Source organism: Cricetulus griseus (assembly GCF_003668045.3).
Source record: "Cricetulus griseus strain 17A/GY chromosome 1 unlocalized genomic scaffold, alternate assembly CriGri-PICRH-1.0 chr1_1, whole genome shotgun sequence".
Lineage (NCBI taxonomy): Eukaryota > Metazoa > Chordata > Mammalia > Rodentia > Cricetidae > Cricetulus > Cricetulus griseus.
In genome coordinates this window covers 142,597,042-142,615,439 of record NW_023276807.1, presented here as the reverse complement: position 1 = coordinate 142,615,439, position 18,398 = coordinate 142,597,042, and the positions used below count along the sequence as shown (strand labels likewise).

The following is an 18,398-nucleotide window of genomic DNA, read 5'->3' as shown; positions in this document are numbered from 1 at the left end:
TGTCTGTGCATTATACAAATGCCTGGTATCCACAGAGTTCAGAAAGGGGTTCCTATGTCCTAGAACTGGAGTAACAGACAGTTGTGAGCCACCATGTAGCTGCTGGGAATTGAATCTGGATCCTCTGGAAGAGCAACCAGTGAGCTGAGTCATCTCTCCAGCCTTCCAGCCATCAGGTAAAGACCCCATTAGTTGCAACCAAGCCTCTAATACACAAACCTTTGGGAGATACTTGTATATTCTATCTGCAACAGACTGCAGTTGTGCAAAGGATAACCACTCTGCATTAAAAATACAAAACACAACACTATGGCGAGAAATAATCCATGCTCACTATAAAAACATGTTAGTGTGCTGTGCAGATGTGTTACAACCAAAACAAAGGCTCCTGTGAGTATACTGCAGTAGCCAGAGAGTGCTGTGGAGGTAGCTCAGCATCATTTCTGACTAAGTTGACAGTGTTGCTGTTATATACTAGGAGGTGAAGAATTTCCTCCTCAGTCTATATCTGAGACATCCTTGTGAAGAATTTACAAATCTGTATGATACTCTTCCTTTTGTATTTTCACAAACACAAAACACAGTGATGATTCTGCCCCTGAAGAAGAAGTAAATGGTTCTCAGGTATGCTGCATTGCTCAGGCCCCACCCAACACTCACGCTACTTTATCCACAGTATCTCCCTCCCTCCTTCCCTCTCTCCCTCCCTCCCTCTTCCTCTCTCTCTCTCTCTCTCTCTCTTTTACCTCCCTCACTCTATCCCTCTCCTCCCCCTCCCATGCCCAGTTCTTTTCTTTTCTGAAGGATGGTCTCTTGTAGCCCAAATTGGCCTTGACCCTGCAATGTAGCCAAGGAGGACTTTGAACTTCTGATCCTCCTGCCTCCGTTTTCCAGATCCTGGAATTACAGGCATTCATGACCACACCCGATTTTGTTCATCGCTGGGGATCGAACTCAGGAACTCAGGCATACTAGGCAAGTGCTCTAGGAACCGAGCTACATCACAGCCCTGTTCTGAGTCCTCTGAGCACTTTCCATTCTTCACCTAGAAGTGATATGTTTGGACAAGGAAGAAGAGAAAGAAAAAAAAACAGAGGACAGTGTGCAAGGAATAGCAAAGGACAGTAGGGCATGGAGCTTTCTCATAGACTGACAGGCCTTCAATGGAGATGCTTCTATTTCAATCCAAATCCTCAGTTGAACTTAGGTGTAAAATTTAATTCTAAAACAAAATACAACTTTCCTTTAAACTATTTATTTAAAATCATGCATATCATTCATGTGGGCATTAAAAACAAGCTGCCATATGATTTACATACATCTCCTATGTTGGAAGAGTTTTGTTCCTGAGCCCTGGTCCCAAAGATAGCAAATTCTAAATGATAAATGATAAACTTCATTTATTTGAACAGACAGAACAAATAATTAATCTTGAGTATATGGTGAGTTGATTGATGGTCGAGAAAACAGCTTTGGGATTCACATGGGAGCTTCAGGGTGGGTTTAGATTAGCATGAGTGCTAGACAGCAGTGGAACCTGAGAGTTAAACCTTCTGTTTTAAGGGAAGGTCGTTAACACAAGATATTAAAGGGGAAGTGAAACAGCCGGATGGTCTGTGGAGAGCTGGAACATTCCATCCTGCAGGGAAGTTCATTAAACTCAGGAAAGAAATTCCTCAATGGCTTCAGTAAGTCCTTGGAACTGAGCAGATTCAGTAGGTCCCTCCGCCTCAGGAATATATAACATGTAAGGGCTGCTTAGAAACACTCTGACAAGGTAAGCTCACTGGAGAGAGCAGAAACCAGCTAAACTGCCAAGAGAGGACACTGTCCAACCTGCTGAGCTGCCTGCAGCCTGTGCAGTGTCCTTCAGTTTTCCCAGCTTTGTGAGCTGTCACTCATGCTGGGGTGGGCTCTGGTGATGCAGCTGTCTTTAAGTCTGTTCCTGTAAGTAACCCCTAACTCATGCTCCTGTAAGTTAGCCAACAAAATTGATTAGCTCATCAAGTCGGATTTTGGTGTCTATCCAGAGGTAGGTGCGGTGGCACGTGCCTCTAATCCCAGCATTTGGGAGGTACAGATGGGTGGATCTTTGTGAGTTTGAGGACAGACTGGTCTACATACATAGCAAGTTCCAAGACAGCTAGCACTGTTACACAGAAAGATCCTGTACCAAAACAAACAAACAAAAACCCCCAAGCAACAAAACGCTTCTCCCTGGGTGCAGTGTCATACAATAACGTGTTTGAAACTAGACTGAAAGAGTTAGGGTGTAGCTCAGTGATAAGCAGGTGTGACAAGCATTTGTGAGGGCTTGGGCTCAATCCCCATCACTGCATGACAAGTACATAAGTTAAGTTTTAAAAATACATTAGTCTGTTTACGACTCCAGGGATGTCTTTCTCAGTAGAGTATATGACATCTGCACTGACTGAGTAAGTTGGGGCTGAAGACCGAGTGCGCAGGATGCATGAAGCTCTGGGTTCGATCCATAGCACTGGACTGCACATGCCTACAATTCCAGCACTTGGAGATTGAGTCAGGAGAGTCAGAAGTGCAAGATCATTCTCTGGTACATAACAACTTCAAGGCAGCCTGGGCTGCATGAGACCCTGACTCAGAAAACAAAACAAACAAAAAAAACCCAACCAAAAAATGTACCTCAGCTGGTAAACAGTATGCCCAACTTTTTCTCTCAGCGCTGGGAGCTGAATGCAGGGCTTCATATACTCTAGGCAAGCACTCAACTACCTGACTACATCCCAGCCCAGAGTATGTTCCACCATAGGGATGTGGAGGTTTTCCTGTTGGAGGGCAATGGCATTCTTTGTCACACTTACGTCTCTTGTGATCCCATGCCTCTACTTCCCTTTGACCCTAACTGGATATTTCCTTTAACATAAGCTAGTTGAATAAGGTATAAGGTTACTTCTAGCATATTTTGGTTTTGTTCTACTAGTTGAAGCAGACCCAGGCATATGTGAACACTGAGTAATGACAGAGCGAGGCTGCGCCTTTCAGTACTATGCAGTCCAGGGAATATCTGTATGGGTAAGTATAAAAATATTTTATTTCCTGATTTTTTTCAGTACACAAATGTCAAAAAGAGAACTCAAAAAAAAAAAATGGCTCCCAAATGTATTGTTAGGCTAGTTTTCAGGGCAGGCAAGACACTGGTTATGTAACTGAAGATATTAGTGATAAAAATTTGGAATATTAATTAACTCCAACAAACTCCTTTCTCCCTGGAACCACTGGTGTAATATTGTACATTTGATTATACATTCCTGTTATTTCCAAGGTTTCTGTTTTTATTGACATGTAACATTTATTTAAAAACTGTGCTATCCCACAGCACTCAGTCCAGTTCACTGTTCCCAGCCACAGAGAATCATTTTTCTTCTTGTGTGAGAGAGAGGGAGTTGGGGGGGGGCACAGCATGACTGACTCAAGCAGGCATGCACGCTTGCAAGGCTGTTTATACTCCCGCTTAGTGTGATTACAAATCAGCTTGGAGATGCCCATTTACTGGTTTTCAGTTGTCTCTGTAAAGCTTGGCAGAAAGCAGGCCCCTCAGGCCCAGGTCTGCCAGGAATGTCTTCTCCAGGAACATTTGCCTTGCCCAGTGAACACTGCAGCACTGCAGTGGAAGGGAAATGTCAAACATTCCCACTGCATGTGTACTTGCGTGCTGTCTCGGTGTCTCCAGGGATGGAATCTGTCACCTGGCTCGAGTGCCTCCCATAAAGGCTGCCTTAAAACAAAAATGGGAGGAACGCTTTCCTATGCTTTGGGTAGGAGACAAACGTGCTCTTGTAGAATTTGTGGTTGAAGAAGGCAGACAAGGCTTGGCTGAAGAAGACATACGTCACCACCAGCCACCAAGTTAAGTTGTGGAACCCAAAGGTGACAGCCATGGAGATGTAGATCATCAGCTCTGCTAGGTAGTTAGCCGAAGACACATATTCGAACCAGTCTCCAAAGGGGATCTTGTGCTGGCAGTGAACTATCACACCTGAAAGGGAATGATGACGGTGTTTTACCACTCCACTTCTGAAACCACTGACAGAAACCCTACCAAGTATCACACCCCATTCCACTGGCCATCCACCATAAAGCCAGGCATGGAGGTGCTGGCTTTAATCCCAGCACTTGGGAGGCACAGGCAGGTGAATATCTGTGAGTTCAAGGCCAGTTAGTGTTACAAAATGAGAATACGTCTCAGGAAAAGAAAAGGCCTGCTGGGCATGGTGGAGCACACCTTTAGTCCCAGCACCCGGGATGCAGAAGCAGGCAGATTTCTGTGAGTTTGAGGCCAGCCTGGTCTACAGAGTGAGTGCCAGGACAACCGAGGATATACTAGTGACTCTGTCTTAAAACAACAACAAAAATAAAATAAAAACCTGAAAAAGCCTTTGCTCAGGTTTCCCATCAGTTCTCACAAGCACACAGGGGCTGATGCCAGAGCCAGGGTGCATGAGTTCAAATCCTGACTCTTCCACTTGATATCTGTGTAACCTGATGTAAATTGCTTAATCTTGCTGTGCCCCAGTTTCCTTCTCTATAAGACAAGAATACTGCAAACCGCACCCATGATGAGTCAGTCCAAGCTAACTCGGAAGTCAACTTTTTTTCCTTCTGCTGGGCCATACTGCTCCACACCACACTAATGTGAGTTTTCCACATGCTGATCAGAAACGTGCATGGTGCTGTCCCCCACAGGTGGTCTGGGACAGAATCACAGACTGTCAGAGCTAGATCTGCCCCCTCATTTTACCAATGGGAGGATCATAATTCAGGAAGGGGTCCTGTGAAAAGTGAGTATTTGATATTGACAAGGGCATGGGAGAAAGGGATGAAGGGACAGAGAAAGCCATTCCCTGAGGGCCTGAGAGAAACTGGAAGAGACCTCACCTTTTTTGTTTCTCCTGAGGTTGCTGAGAATGACATGGCACTCATACTGATGGGCAGATGACCAGAGATACATCATCGTTCCGAGGACGTGGAACCACCGAGCTGGTAGCAGCAGATTCTTCCCCAGCACGTAAACTGTGGAAACAGGAGTTGCCCTATTAGCTAATGCAATGCTGCAGAATCCCAGAGCTCTTGTGTTATATTATTATAATATCACCTCTGGACAGTGAGAGCTGCTTCTCAGTCTCCGCAGCTTCAGCAGTTAAAGGCGGAGACCCAGCAACATCTTCTCTCGAGCATTCTTCAAATGCTTCTGGCAAGAACTCAGCCCATCCCCAGTGACTTACTGTGTGGTGAGATGTGCTGTGCTCCTATGATGGAGTCTCATTTTAGGTCTTCTTGCTTACACTCTCCCAACAGGAAGAAAATTCTCCAGAGAAACATCCCCCTGAACTGCCACCCAAAGCCCTGTAAGGGAGATCCTGAATACAGAAAGCTGAGCTAACTCAGGCACGGTGGTTATATGCTTGCCATCCTAGTACTTGGGAAGTTGAGGCAACAGAATCATGAATTCAAGGCCAGCCAAGACCAACTTGGACTACATGATATCCACCCTTGCAAATACAAGAGAGAGGGGAGGGAGAGAGAAATAAAGAGAGAGAACATGCATGCACTGTGCTGCCTAGTTCTGTCTAGTAGAGAGACCTTCTGAGGTAAAGATAAGTGGTGTCTCATAAAGAGAAGAAACATAAACACTGAGACCACTTAAACACTTAAAAATAATGTCCTTTCTGGATTAGAGAAAGCCTAGTTTGAGAGGCTGTTCCCAAAGCAGAAGCAGAAGTGCTGGAAGCACAACCTTCCTTCTGGTGTAGCAGCACGGATTCCCAGAGCAAGCCACCGGATCCGGAAAAGCAAGTGGGACAGACAGCCTTGTCTTAACTGAAGAAGCAAAACTTGTCCACTGAAAACTGACAAAAGCCTGGGACCCTGGAGTGAAGGCAAAGCCCTAAGAGCTGACTCAGGTAAGAGCAGCAAGGATCGCTCTACTTTCTCCAGAAACACACAGTGGGAATCAGTTGAGGGTAACTAATGGCTAACAAGAATCCACCAGATTGACCTGTGTCGATTTCAGTTCTAAACCAAACCCCGTTCTTCTGAGCTGCAGACTTGCATAAGGGCCCTGTGAGGTCAGTCTGTGACCCTGATCACTGACAGAGGTTCTGAGATGGAGAAACCCCGTCAAGTGGACACAGGCCAGCAGACTCTCAAACCTACAGCAATGCTATCAGATCCCACAGACGGCAAATGCAGCACTTCCTACTGTGGTGGTGAATTTCTGTCTGTGTTTCTGAGATAGGGTCTGGCTGTGTAGCCCTGGGTAGCCTGGAATTCAGCATATGGACAAAACTGGCCTTGAACTTGAAGTGATCCTCTTGCCTTTGTGCTACAAATGCTAGGACTACAGGTGTAAGATGCACTGGGCCCACTGCTGGGCAAGTGTTCTCCCATTCAAACCTCTTCATCAACTTGCTTCTTGTAGGGCATCTGGTCTCAACAATGAGGAGGAGTAACTAATCCAGTCATACTGCTGCAATGGTTCCAGCCACAGAAGAAGCTCAGAAAAGTGAGGTAAGACCAACAGAAAAAGAGAGAAAAGCTAGTGGGCAAACCAAGGGGTTCTGGAAAGTTCCTCTGGGCAAAAAGTCATGGTAACTGGCTGAGCATCTGAATACCATAGTGGGAAGACATGAGAGAAAAAAGCTGACTTGATCAATGATTATTATGGTGGTCTGAATGAGAAATGCCCTCCCTGGGCTCAGGGACTTGAACACCTGGTCTCTAGCTGGCGACACTCTCTATGGAGGTTTAGGGGGTGCAGCCTGGCTTGAGGAAGTACATGGCTAGAAGTGGGACTTGAAACTATAGACCCTCTCCCTACTTGCGGCTCTCTCTGCTTCACGCTTAGGACTGAGGTGTGATCTCCCGGCTTCCCACTCCTGCGGGTTTGCTTCCGTGCCTCCCCACTGTGATGGGTGCAACCCTCTGTAACTGTGAGCCAAAATATGATCTTCCTCCTTGGTCATAGTCTGTTACCACAGCAACAGGAAAGTAACTAATAACAACGGAGTCCAGAGGACTTAGAAGAGATGCTGCCTGAATGGCTGGAACCAGCAATGAGAAGCTATCTAGTAGATAAGCCTGCCTTTCGAAGAATTCTTATAGCCTCAGGGAGTGTATTACAGCAACAGAGCAGACTCTGGAGCACTCTGAGACTGAAATCAAACAAATGCTCAATCAGTGACAGCTGTCTCAACTTATGATACAGGACATGGAGAAAAGGGTCACACAAGAGCTGGGCTGAGAGCCCATGGCCTCAAGGCCAAGGTAACCTCAGCACTAAAAGTCATTCCAATCACCCAAAAGGATTAGAGTTCTGTATTATGCACACAGACTTTTTTTATGAATATGACAGTCATATAGGTTATATAACTTCCAAATGAAATAGCAAGCTACCTCACTCCCCTCTCACATACAAAGGTTCACTTTCCTCTTCCTGGCCAGAAAACACACAGAAACCTTAAGGCCATTTCCATTTACTGGAGACTCGGTTTTCCTCTCCCCTCAGGCTGTCCTACATGAAGAAAGACTTTGTTAGGAGGGCAGCCATCCCAAGAACCAATGGCAAGAGAATGGCTGTTCTCCTCCTTCAGATGAGAACAACTCACCTCAAGCTCCTCCGCCACCTTGTTTTCTGTGATTTAATCCCACAGAAATAGTGACTTCTCTCTCTCCTGAATGCACCCCCAGATAACTGGGCTCTGGTGAGTCCACTTCCTTTGATGCCGCCTTCTCCTGGTCCTTTGGTTGTCTAATGCCTTCTGTTCAGAGCTTAGCTACACTTCCTACCTCGCTACGGATTAACCCCACCCAGCTTAACTTCATCATCTTTAAACAGACTCAAGAATGCTTTGTTCCTCACTACTGTCAGTGAGGGCGCAGCTGCTTATGCTGGTGTTTTTCAGGTTTTAGCAGTCATATCTACCTTTTGATGAGATGACTTTTGAATGTACTGCAAGGGCCACTCACCATTCTTGTCATCCATGGGCACTTGGCTCAGTACAGTTAGGCCAACGAGGACATAGTAGACAAGTCCAAAACAGTACTGCACGATGTGAATCACTGAGTTAGAGAACACGCTGATGTAGAAACACTCGAAGAGCCTCCGCAGGCTGTGGACCCAAAGGAACACCAGCACCAAGAAGGCAGACAGAGTCAGCTCACCCACTGTAATGCAGAAGGTGACACAGTCAGTGTCTTCTCCAGCATCAAGCCATGTGTTCAGTGTTCCCACTTGAAACAGAGCCTTTCATAAGATCAGGGTCAGAGGGCTGGAGAGACCACTCAAACTAATGTCTTCCTCTTTCATACTGTGAGGATCCAGGTTGAATGATAGCCATGTGGTCAGTTAGTGGCAGGGTCATGGGAAGAGGGGACAGGACTCATCTCTGACTCTACTTTATCATAAAGAGATTTCCAGGCTGCTTGGACATCATGATGAAGGGTCTGTTTGCTCAGGACTCAGGATCCATGGGTCTCTAGTCACTATGCCAACTGCTAGATGCAGACGGTCAGGGAGAGGTCCATGCTGATGCTGGAAATGCTATCTGTGGGATCCCAGGGCCATACCCACCCACAAAGGCAGAGATAGAGGCAGTGATCCAACAGGTGAGTGTTTCTTTTCAGGCTTAAAAAAAAATAAAGGATGGAAGATGGACTGAGTGATGAAGCACTTGCCTATCATTTGGGAGGCCTTGGGCTCCATCTCCAGTGCTGCCAAAAGAAAAAGAAAAGGAGAAATTACCCTTTTAGAGAGAGAGTGGGTCCCAAGATCCACCTTCCTGTGGGTCCTTCATTTCATGCTCCAAGGATGTGTGAAGAAAGCTCATTTTTAAAATATCATAAAATCCAGTCTGTCTTTTAAAAAGAGTAACACAGACACAATCACAGGGACACAGCTTGGTGAATGTTTACTAATTCTCATATTTTACTAGTGCTCAGACTGAGAACTAGGACTTGACCAGCGCCCCCTAGTGTTCCTTTCTAAGCATGACCTTGCTTCAGGCTGCCCCAAGGTTACAGACTCCTTTCTAAGTTTTACCAGGAGAGATTTGCTTTGCTCTTTTTGTATTTTAAGTAAATTAAAACCCAGTTTTTAACCCTTTATGAACAAGTTAAAACAAAGAAGACTCTTCAAATTTAATCTCCAAATACATGAACACGGTAAGCAACAAAGCTATCAGGATCCCCATCCTCTTCTACAGAGCCCTTGTATGCTGCTATGGAGAGTTTAAATGCTATTTTGTAATAATCTGGCCAACAACTGCTCACAGTTTCTTTAACAACATAATAAACATTTTTGGTTTAATTTTCATTAACTAATTTATTTACTCTGTGGGTGTTTTGTGTATGTGTGTGCTGTGAAGATGTCAGGGGACAACTTGTAGGCGTCTGTTTCCTCCTTCCCAAATGTGGGTCCTGCAGATGGATGTTAGATTATCATGCCTGGTGGTAAACACCTTTATCCATTGATCCATCGCACGAGTCTCCAGACCTTTTTAAATGTTTGCCAAAAAGCAATTTTTAAAAATCAAATTTCTGTGAGCCCAGGGGCATGGTTGTGGCTGCAGCTGTGTAAATGATAAATGTTTCAATGCACACGCAGGGATTTCCAAAGCATCCCCAGCACATGTAAGGCCTTCTTTGTAAGCTTATCAGCCCACTAAAGGTATCAGAGCAAGAACAGCCCGTCCTGTATTCAACATGGACTTGCAAGGCAGCAGACCAGGACCTCACCCTAGGCTCTGCCACAGCTCAGTGAGAACTTGGAATAACCCATGAAAACCCTGTCTGCCTTCTACTTCCCAGACCCTGCAGAGGGGCCTGATTGGTGAGACTGGCAGGCAGGAACCAGGAACAGGCTAGAGAGCCAAATTACCTGGGAACTGTGTGGCTCCAAGAGTTCTGAGCAAAGCACGAAGCCATTTTGGGAAAGGTGCTCCCAGGAAGAGAGACTGAGAAAGGAACCAGAGCAGGAAGCCATTCCATAATACGGAGACGACGTAGAAGTGAGAAAAATACCTGCAACAGGAGGAAGAGTTAGGTAACCACCAGCTAGAACCTCCGCAAATCCCAGGAAGAGTCTAAGTTACTCCACCCTTCCACCCACCCCACCCGTATCCCAAAATAGAGTTTATATTTTAAACAGACCCTGACTTCTTTAGGTGGGAATGTTTCAAAATGTACTTCTAAATCATGGGACATGTTAAATTGGACTGGGGAAGGATGAGTTAATAGTCTCTCATCTCTGGGTAACAGGAGCAGCCACCGAGTTCTCAGAAGGAGCTGCAGCTCCCTGCACAGAAGATCTAGATCATGCCAACAGCAGTGAGATCTGTGGGAGTCTTTTAGATCCCAAACTGGACAGCCACACAACCACTGCGCAAGTGTCCTGCAAACAGACTCAGAGTTGGAAGAACAATTCCAATGTGGATTCTGGAAATTGAACTTGGACCTCTGAAACAGCAGTCCATGCTCTTAACTGCTACACCACCTCTCCAGTTTCATATACTTTATTTAAAATTTTAAAAAAATTATTATAATTGGTGTGTGTGTGTGTGTGTGTGTGTGTGTGTGTGCGCGTGCGTGCACTGTTATTGCAGAAGACCCAAGTGATTTCCAGCATCCACATTGGGCAGCCCATAACTGCCTATAACCTCAGTTAAACTAGCAGGTCAGTGATTCCCATCCTCCCAGCACCAAGGCTACGGGTGCTTGTACTATGTCTGGCTGTTATGTGTGCACTAGAGATCGAACTCAAGTCCTCAGGCATGTCACTACCCAATCCATCTTCTTTCTCGATGTACCTTCCGAGTTAATTTTTTTATAATATGAAAAAGATTACAATAATAATGCCAGGTGTCAACTCCTTATCATTGTATTTCTCCAACTACTACGCCTATGAACCTATCTGGCAGTGAACTATTTACAATATAAATAAACATAAAGGCACAAAACCAATGAAATGAAACCAGCAATGCTAATTTAATATAAAAGATGATGCTGGTTTGCTAAAATGGGATCATTTAATATGGCATGAGGCTCACTGAGGCATTTTGTGACAGCAAGCTCCAGCGATCCTCCCGTCTCTGCACACGGCCACACCTATCTTTTTTACTCTTCAGGTCCTCATGCTTATACGGCAAGCATTACTATTACCCACTGAGCCTCCTCCCCAGGTTCTTCTGAGGTTCACTCTCCTTTACTACAGATGGAGTACTTCCTACCTGAAATACCTAGGGCGTGTGCATGTACACTGGCAGAGAGCTTGAAGGGTGAGACCCACGTCTAAGCATGGAATGTACATTATATGCCTGATACCTAGTGCATCTGCCGTGTGACCATCACCAATCCCATGGAGGCAGATGGGGAAGTTTTTCCACCCCGCCCACTATCAGCATGCAAGAGTTTTGGATATTTGGAGAATTTTTTTTGAGTTAGGCATATTTAAGCATATTTCTGAGTTAGGCATATTTTGATTTAGGCATGCTCAATTTGGAATTCTTCCTCTACTCAAATCAATTCGGGAGATCACATGACCTCCTCTTGGTCTTTCATACATCAGTAGTATGCTCCTTTTCTCCTTTTCGCTTTGGTTTGTGACAGTCAGAGATAACCTGGAGCCAAAAGGGATTGGATATCATTAGCTCAGAAGTCCTTCCACACAGGCCAGAATAAGACGGTAGAGTCACAGCTCTAGCCCACACCCATGCCATGCCAGTGACCCAGTGTGACTAACTCTCATCTAATCCAGTCACCCTGCTGCAGCTCACTCTTGTCCTCCCAGCTGCAGCTGGCAAACCCCACCAGGATCACCCTCACTGGTTACACAGATACATTTCCATCCACCCAAGAGTTCAGGATCCATCTGAAGAGAGGGCCTCGTTTTTTTCTCAAAAGTCCATGCATCACAGCCCTTTGCCTCCATAGCTCCTGGCCCTGGCTGTGTTCCAGGTCATGCTGAAGACACACTGCCCAGAACTGAACACAGGTGTGGGCTGAGCACTGGGGCATGGTGGAAGGTCAAGGACATTTTTAACTGTCTGCTTTGCAGGTTCTGGGGGGGGGGGGGCTTGATGCTTTGCCTACTTTTTTCTTTCATAAATATTTAGGCCCCACTTGAAATGTGTTAGTCCAAGTTCCAGGAGCCTGAACTTGAAGGATGAACACAGAACCGGTCCCTGCCTTAATGGAAGTCCCCTTTTGGTAATGACTGGGTAAAGCTGCAGGCATCTAGCGTAACATTCGATCAGGGAACAGAGCACTAGGGATGCTCTTCTGGATGGGTGGCTGGGATGGCCTTCTGGAAGGGACATCTGCACAGAACATGTAATCCTTGCACACTTCCCTTTTTCAAAAGAATTTTATAAACTTTATTGTTTAAAAAACTTACAAATAAATACAAATACCACATACCAAAATTAAATAGACCCAAGGCCTACACAACTCAACAAACTTCTATGTTGTTGGAGTGTGCATTCAGGACAGAAGCTGTGGGGCTGTATCAGATTTTACACTTTCAGTATCTAATATATTTTATGCACTTATCTGCCACCAAAACCAAAGAAAAAGTCATGGCAGAATCAGACTAGAAAAAATGATTACTTCTATATCCTCTTCCATAACTTGTGTCCATTGTCTACATTCAGTCCTTCCTCACCCCGCATATGTAGCCTTTTGTCTTTTCTTTTCTTCATGTTATAATGTCCCCACATGTACATGTGTTTGCATGTACATACATCACTTGCTAGATTATGCATATGAGAGAGACATGTAGTTTTTTTCATTGTTTCCGGGGTTCTATGACCTCACTTACTATTACACATTCCAAGCCTAAACATTCAACATGAAGTTAAAAATTTTGCAGGAAAATGGATGGACTTAGAATGTAACATGCTAAGTGAGGTCACCTTGCACACTTTCCAAGGAGAGGAAAAGCTACAGAGGCACTGAGAGGGGTGCACGTTGGGTGTATGCCATCTGTGACTCCTCTGTGGTTGTGTGGCAGGACCTGGAGAAGAGGGCAGGGGGCACAGGGCCCTGTAAGGATGCAGGCTTTTGTGACAGAGATCCATTTAGGCATACCGAAGTAAAACATTTTAAAAAGAAAACCATGATTCAATCCCTTTGAAAGTTTCAAAATACCCATCTGGGAGCTGGAGAGATGGCTCAGTCGTTAAGAGAACTTGCTACTCTTCCAAAGGACCAAGGCTCCATTCCCAGCACAACATGGCAATTCACACCCATCACCAACCATCCAGGGATACAACTCCTTCTTCTGGCCTCCAGGGGCACCAGGCATGCACACGATGCCCAGGCATATATGCAGGCAAAACACCCCTAAACAAAAAATTATAATAAAAACAAAATACCCATCTGTTGGTGACATAGAGACTATCTAGCCTTGAGATAAAGGATGTAGACTGGGACCTGGGAGAAAAGGCACGACCATGAAATTTCATCTCTGCAACAATTCTACAGTTTGTTCTCTTCACATGGCAGATGGACACCGAGGCTCTGAGAGGTTAAGTTCCTTATCCAAGGTCACAGCAGTGGCAGCAGTTGGCTCTAGATGCGGCTAGAGTGACTGGTGTTTATATCACATTGTTGCACTCTTGCCTGCAGACAGGGCTTGCTTGAACCTGTTTCCCTAGCCCTATTATCACACACAGCCAGTTTATGAGACAACTATAGGCAAGTAAATCAGTAGTTTTGAATGAATTACTGGACTATGCCTTACAGCTCTCCTTGTTCCAAGGCACCTTTGGTTTAACTACACATTGGATTGTTTTTCAGTTTCACATTTTATTCTGCTGTCTGAATGTCCTTCTATAGGAAACACTTCCTAGTCTTTACAGGATGTCCTATCTCTTGCTTGTATTTAAAGAGACAGCTAAGACTCAAACTACAGATCTCTAATCCCCACTGCCTTCTAGGTGAAGATACTCCTTCCTCCTTCCGTAACTTGCTTCCCAGAAGTGCTGTTTTCCAAGTCCCCAGAGTAGGGACATAGTGATCTTCCTGACTGCACAAGGTTTGGTGTGGGTACTCCTTTGACTAACAGCCACTTGGGTGATTATTACAGGCTGTGGCTGACTGCAGGGAGAAGGTCTGCTGGGGAGTGTGGAATCATCATTTTAAGTAAGGCAGGTATGGAAGACCTCACTGAAGATAAAAATAGCTAAGCTTTAATCCAGAGAGGCCAGGTGAGAGGGAAAAATTTCAGGTAATGCTTCGGCTCTGAGGTAGGATAAGAACTACTATAGAGAAGCCCTGAACTGGAATAGGGCCAATAGCAGCAAGTTACAGGGTACAAAATCAGAAGCAGAAAGGACTGCATAGGGTTGGAAATCCTCCATGGTTTGGAGTTAAGGAAACACAATCTTATTTAACATACATGTGCACTGAGTGCTGGAACTGGCCCTAGAGTTAAGCCAGGGAGCTGTGGGGTAACTAGGGAAGGGGAACTAGTATTCACTGAGTGCCACCCAGGTGACTATGCCTGTGCTAAGTACTTTAATGCCACCCCCACCTTTGACACCTGAGGATACCATGATGCTTCAGCTGTAATTCACTCGAGCACCACCATCTTTCTGCTGAACTAACACAGCAGACTCTTGCCCAATCTTTCTTACACAATGGCACCATCCTTTATGTCCTATGATGCAATGTTTTCCCTTCCATCACAAAGCCCTCAGCAGCTTCCATTCCCCTGAATAAGTTCCCAATTCATCCTGGCCCACAAGGCTCTGCCAAAAGGGTCTCCCACCCCCAATTCTCCCTATGAAGTCCCTCCTCAAAACCTTAATCCCTGCTCAAATAACCTTGTTGGGTCTCCTCGGGAGCACTTGACAGCCTCAGAAAAGATTTTGCTTCTCTGAAATTTGTTGACATATCTTTCTGTTTGCCCATAAGCTTCATAGAGCCTAGACTAGCCTTGAGATTAACAGCAGGCCCTCTGGGAAAACTGGTACATTAAATGCATGAAGGAATTGGTAAATAGCTCATTCACCGAAGAAACTAGTCTAACCCCCAAACCAACTGAGCACCCAGCCCCTCACCCTTTGTTCCAAAAATTCTGGTGGGAGGGCCTTTTTGCCTCCAGGCATGAGCTAAGGCTGCTATAGCTGATGACAAATGTAAATGCTGCTTGATAAAGGCTCTAGGCCCTTCTCAAATTGTCACCATAAGCATAAGATACATGGAGGATACTAAGAAAATCAATAATACGGACATCTAGGTAACCCAATTATTAAAAGTCAAGTCTATGCCATAAGGAACCCACACATTTGTTGTGTATTGAATAATGAGCCCTAGTGGTGAATAACCACTATGCTTTTGTGGTTATTGAAACAATACTGTTTCAAGGGGTCCTCACTATTTTTAATGTATTATATTCTATCAAACACTTGGAGGCATTGCTATTGTCCTGTGGTTTGTTGATGACATTCATAATTAAGGAAATGCTAACTTTTCAGCAAGAGATTGATGAAGATAAAGATGTAATCTGTATCCAATCTACAGATCCCAACTGCTTCTGATGCTCCTGGACTCTAGGGCAGAAAACTAGCCAGCATCTGACTGCAGAGCCCAGTTCAACGCTAAGTTTCCATATTCCTTGGAGCTATTTTGAAATTTAGAAACAGAAGTTGTTTCCATCTACTGTGGAAGCCAAGAGCAACAAGACTCCTGGGTCCCGGTCACTTATTTATACAGACTTTCTGGGGATTCAATCAAAACAAGAAAAGCAATTGTTACCTTGATTAAAAAACAACAACAACAACAAAAAGCTGGGCAGTGGTGGTGCACTCCTTTAATCCCAGAACTCAGGAGGCAGAGGCAGGCTAATCTCTGTGATTTCCAGGCCAGCCTGGTCTGCAGAGTGAGTTCCAGGATAGCCTACGCTATAAAGAGAAACTGTCTTGAAAACAAACAAACAAACAAACAACAAAAAACCCCAAATCCCCAAAACTCAAACCAACAAACAGCCAGTACCAGGCTGGAGAATAGAAAATAAAATTCCAGGAACTTAACTTTTATTCTTGTTTCCTTAGGAGAAAATAATTACACACTAAATGACCTAAGTACTACCACATGTGCAGAAGAAATGTGGTTCGTAGCTGCCTATTTTTAAGTATAGAAGTCACAGGCTTATTTCTTATTTTCAGTCCTGAGAATGACATTACATTTTGCACAAGAAAAAATATTCAAAATATTTAAGTAATAAGCACATTGGCTAAGATTACCAAATATTATAAAATCTGGATTAACCAAGATATTATGAAGTGCCACCCCCTGGGGGTAAATCCACTGCCGTTTGATCTCTCAGACATGATTCAGGTTTGCATGGTGCCACAGCTTGTCTGCATGAGGCATGCTGGAGGTTAAGAGTTTAGGGTCTTATGCTCAAAGGCGGTATTTCAGGTCTAGCTGCCACATTCACTGGTGCAACAAGCCTGAATTTGTACATTTGTGGGTGGGAATGGAGACACATCCCTCACAGGTCTGTCATCAGGACTATATGGAGAAAGGCATTTAGTGCTAGGAGTCTTGAATACATGGCACATTGGCAATTCAACTGTAGCTTCTAATTCACTATTGGTTTTTTGGGGGAGTGGGAGATGCCCATGAAAGTGCTAAGCACAATGTCATTGAAGATACTTTGGAAAACAGAGAGAAGAGTAAAGTTAGCAGCAGAGTGTTACTTTACCCAACCTTTTCATATAAATGGGGAGCCGACAACTAAAAGGAAATTGATAGGTAAGAAGGAATGAGAAAGGATTTTTGTTGACATGTGTTCTTCTGAAGACCTTGTCACTTTTGAAATGCTCCCTGGTTTTTCTTTGCCTCAGTTAAAAATGCCTTTCCTTATTGGCCTGGCATTGTTGGACAACTAAGAGTACAATTTAGGGGAAAACAACAATATCCACCATCACTCAGAGCACTTGGACACCATGGAAAGCTCTGTTTTAGAATTCTGGAAGAAGGAAATAATTATTTCACAATACTGCAGGATTTACAAGAAGCCCAGAGTACCAAGTGTCACAGGGATGAATAGAAGGAAGGCCTGCCTCTTTCTTGGCTGTTACATAATGACAAGCTTGAAGTATAACAGCTGATGAGCCCCAGCCAGAGGCTGACAGGGCAGAAGTGATTTTTAAGTGTGTTTTTAAATCCAGGGGCACTAGGACCTTTCTCAAAAGTCAGAAAATAAATTACTATATAGCAGAAAGGGATGTAGGCCAGTCAAACCTAATTACAATAGGATGACAGGATGTGTTCATATATTTAAGATCGAACCTCTAAGAACAGTTCTTTGCGGGCTTATCTCTTTACCATTCATTCTTCACAATGGCGCAGATATCCACTCTCAGATTGAACCCCAGATAGATGGCTCTCCAACGGGCAAGAGAACTGCGGCCAGCCTACTTTTTTTGTGTTTCTTGATATTCTGCATCATCTGCAGAGGTGGCACTGTCTATAGACTTTGAAAATAACCTACATGAACCCATCACATTCCTTCAGATTCAATTCTCAATGCAAATGTATGATGCATTTCAAAGAAAAGACACACCTTTACTATCTAGAATAGTGTTAAGCTGACTTCTCCATCTACACACTGAATTCAACGTGAGACAAAAAAATGAGAAAACCATGGAGCAACTCTCACATATTCAGAGTGTATCCTATTTGTGCCCGGAAGATTTTAGTATTTCGTATCTTTGTTACTAGACCTTCCGGGATGAGACATGTTGGGCCAGCTTGCCAGCGCACCGGCTGAGATGCAGGCGCGGGATGTCAGAGCAGCCTGAGGAGGGTACCCCTATGGACCTCTTTCCTGACTGTGACAGGCTGGGGAGACAACTGGGGAAATAGAGGAAGACCCAGCCTCCATGGTCACGAACTTCCAAGTTAAGAGTTCTGGGACGGGGAAACAGGAGAATTTGTGATAAAGACGCTTGGGCGGACCCCCGGGGACCGGGCCAACCTTAGGATGCTCAGTCATTTCCGGGGACGGCTCTGGGCAGCCACAGGCTCACGTGCCCGCGCCGCCTCTGCTGCCCCCTGCCGGGCGCGCCCCGCCACCGCGGTTACCTCTTGGGGATGTCGAAGGCCCTGCAGACGGCGGGGCGCCGCGGGCCGGACAGCTTGGTCTTCCCGTAGCGGATGAGGTCCTGGAAGAGCGCGCAGCTCGGCAGCAGCCCGGCGGGCGCCAGCTGCAGGAGCAATGCGAGCAAGAAGGCGGCGGCCAGCGCCAGCCATAGCGTGCGCAGCGGGTTCAGCACCGAGAGCTCGGCCCCGGCCCAGCCAGCCATGGCCCGGGAGCGGGCTACGCACGCGCGCCACCGCGCCACCCGCCTTCC

At 45.3% G+C, this 18,398-nt stretch overlaps 1 protein-coding gene across 2 annotated transcripts; it reads right to left on the bottom strand.

Annotated features, from left to right (window-relative positions):
* Nucleotides 1-1,239: 1,239 nt before the first annotated feature.
* Srd5a3 (steroid 5 alpha-reductase 3) lies at nucleotides 1,240-18,380 on the bottom strand. 2 transcript variants are annotated; one of them, XM_027390914.2, is made up of 6 exons: nucleotides 18,130-18,379; nucleotides 9,914-10,056; nucleotides 8,713-8,748; nucleotides 8,005-8,202; nucleotides 4,915-5,049; nucleotides 1,240-4,015 (listed from the first exon to the last, which is right to left on the bottom strand). In XM_027390914.2, the coding sequence occupies exons 1-6, from the start codon at nucleotides 18,348-18,350 to the stop codon at nucleotides 3,756-3,758; spliced, it is 993 nt and encodes a 330-aa protein (XP_027246715.1). In that variant the 5' UTR covers nucleotides 18,351-18,379; the 3' UTR covers nucleotides 1,240-3,755. The 2 variants fall into 2 exon arrangements, with proteins under 2 accessions (XP_027246715.1, XP_027246716.1); XM_027390915.2 differs by lacking the exon at nucleotides 8,713-8,748 and having other exon boundaries at nucleotides 18,130-18,380.
* Between the last annotated feature and the right edge of the window lie 18 nt (nucleotides 18,381-18,398).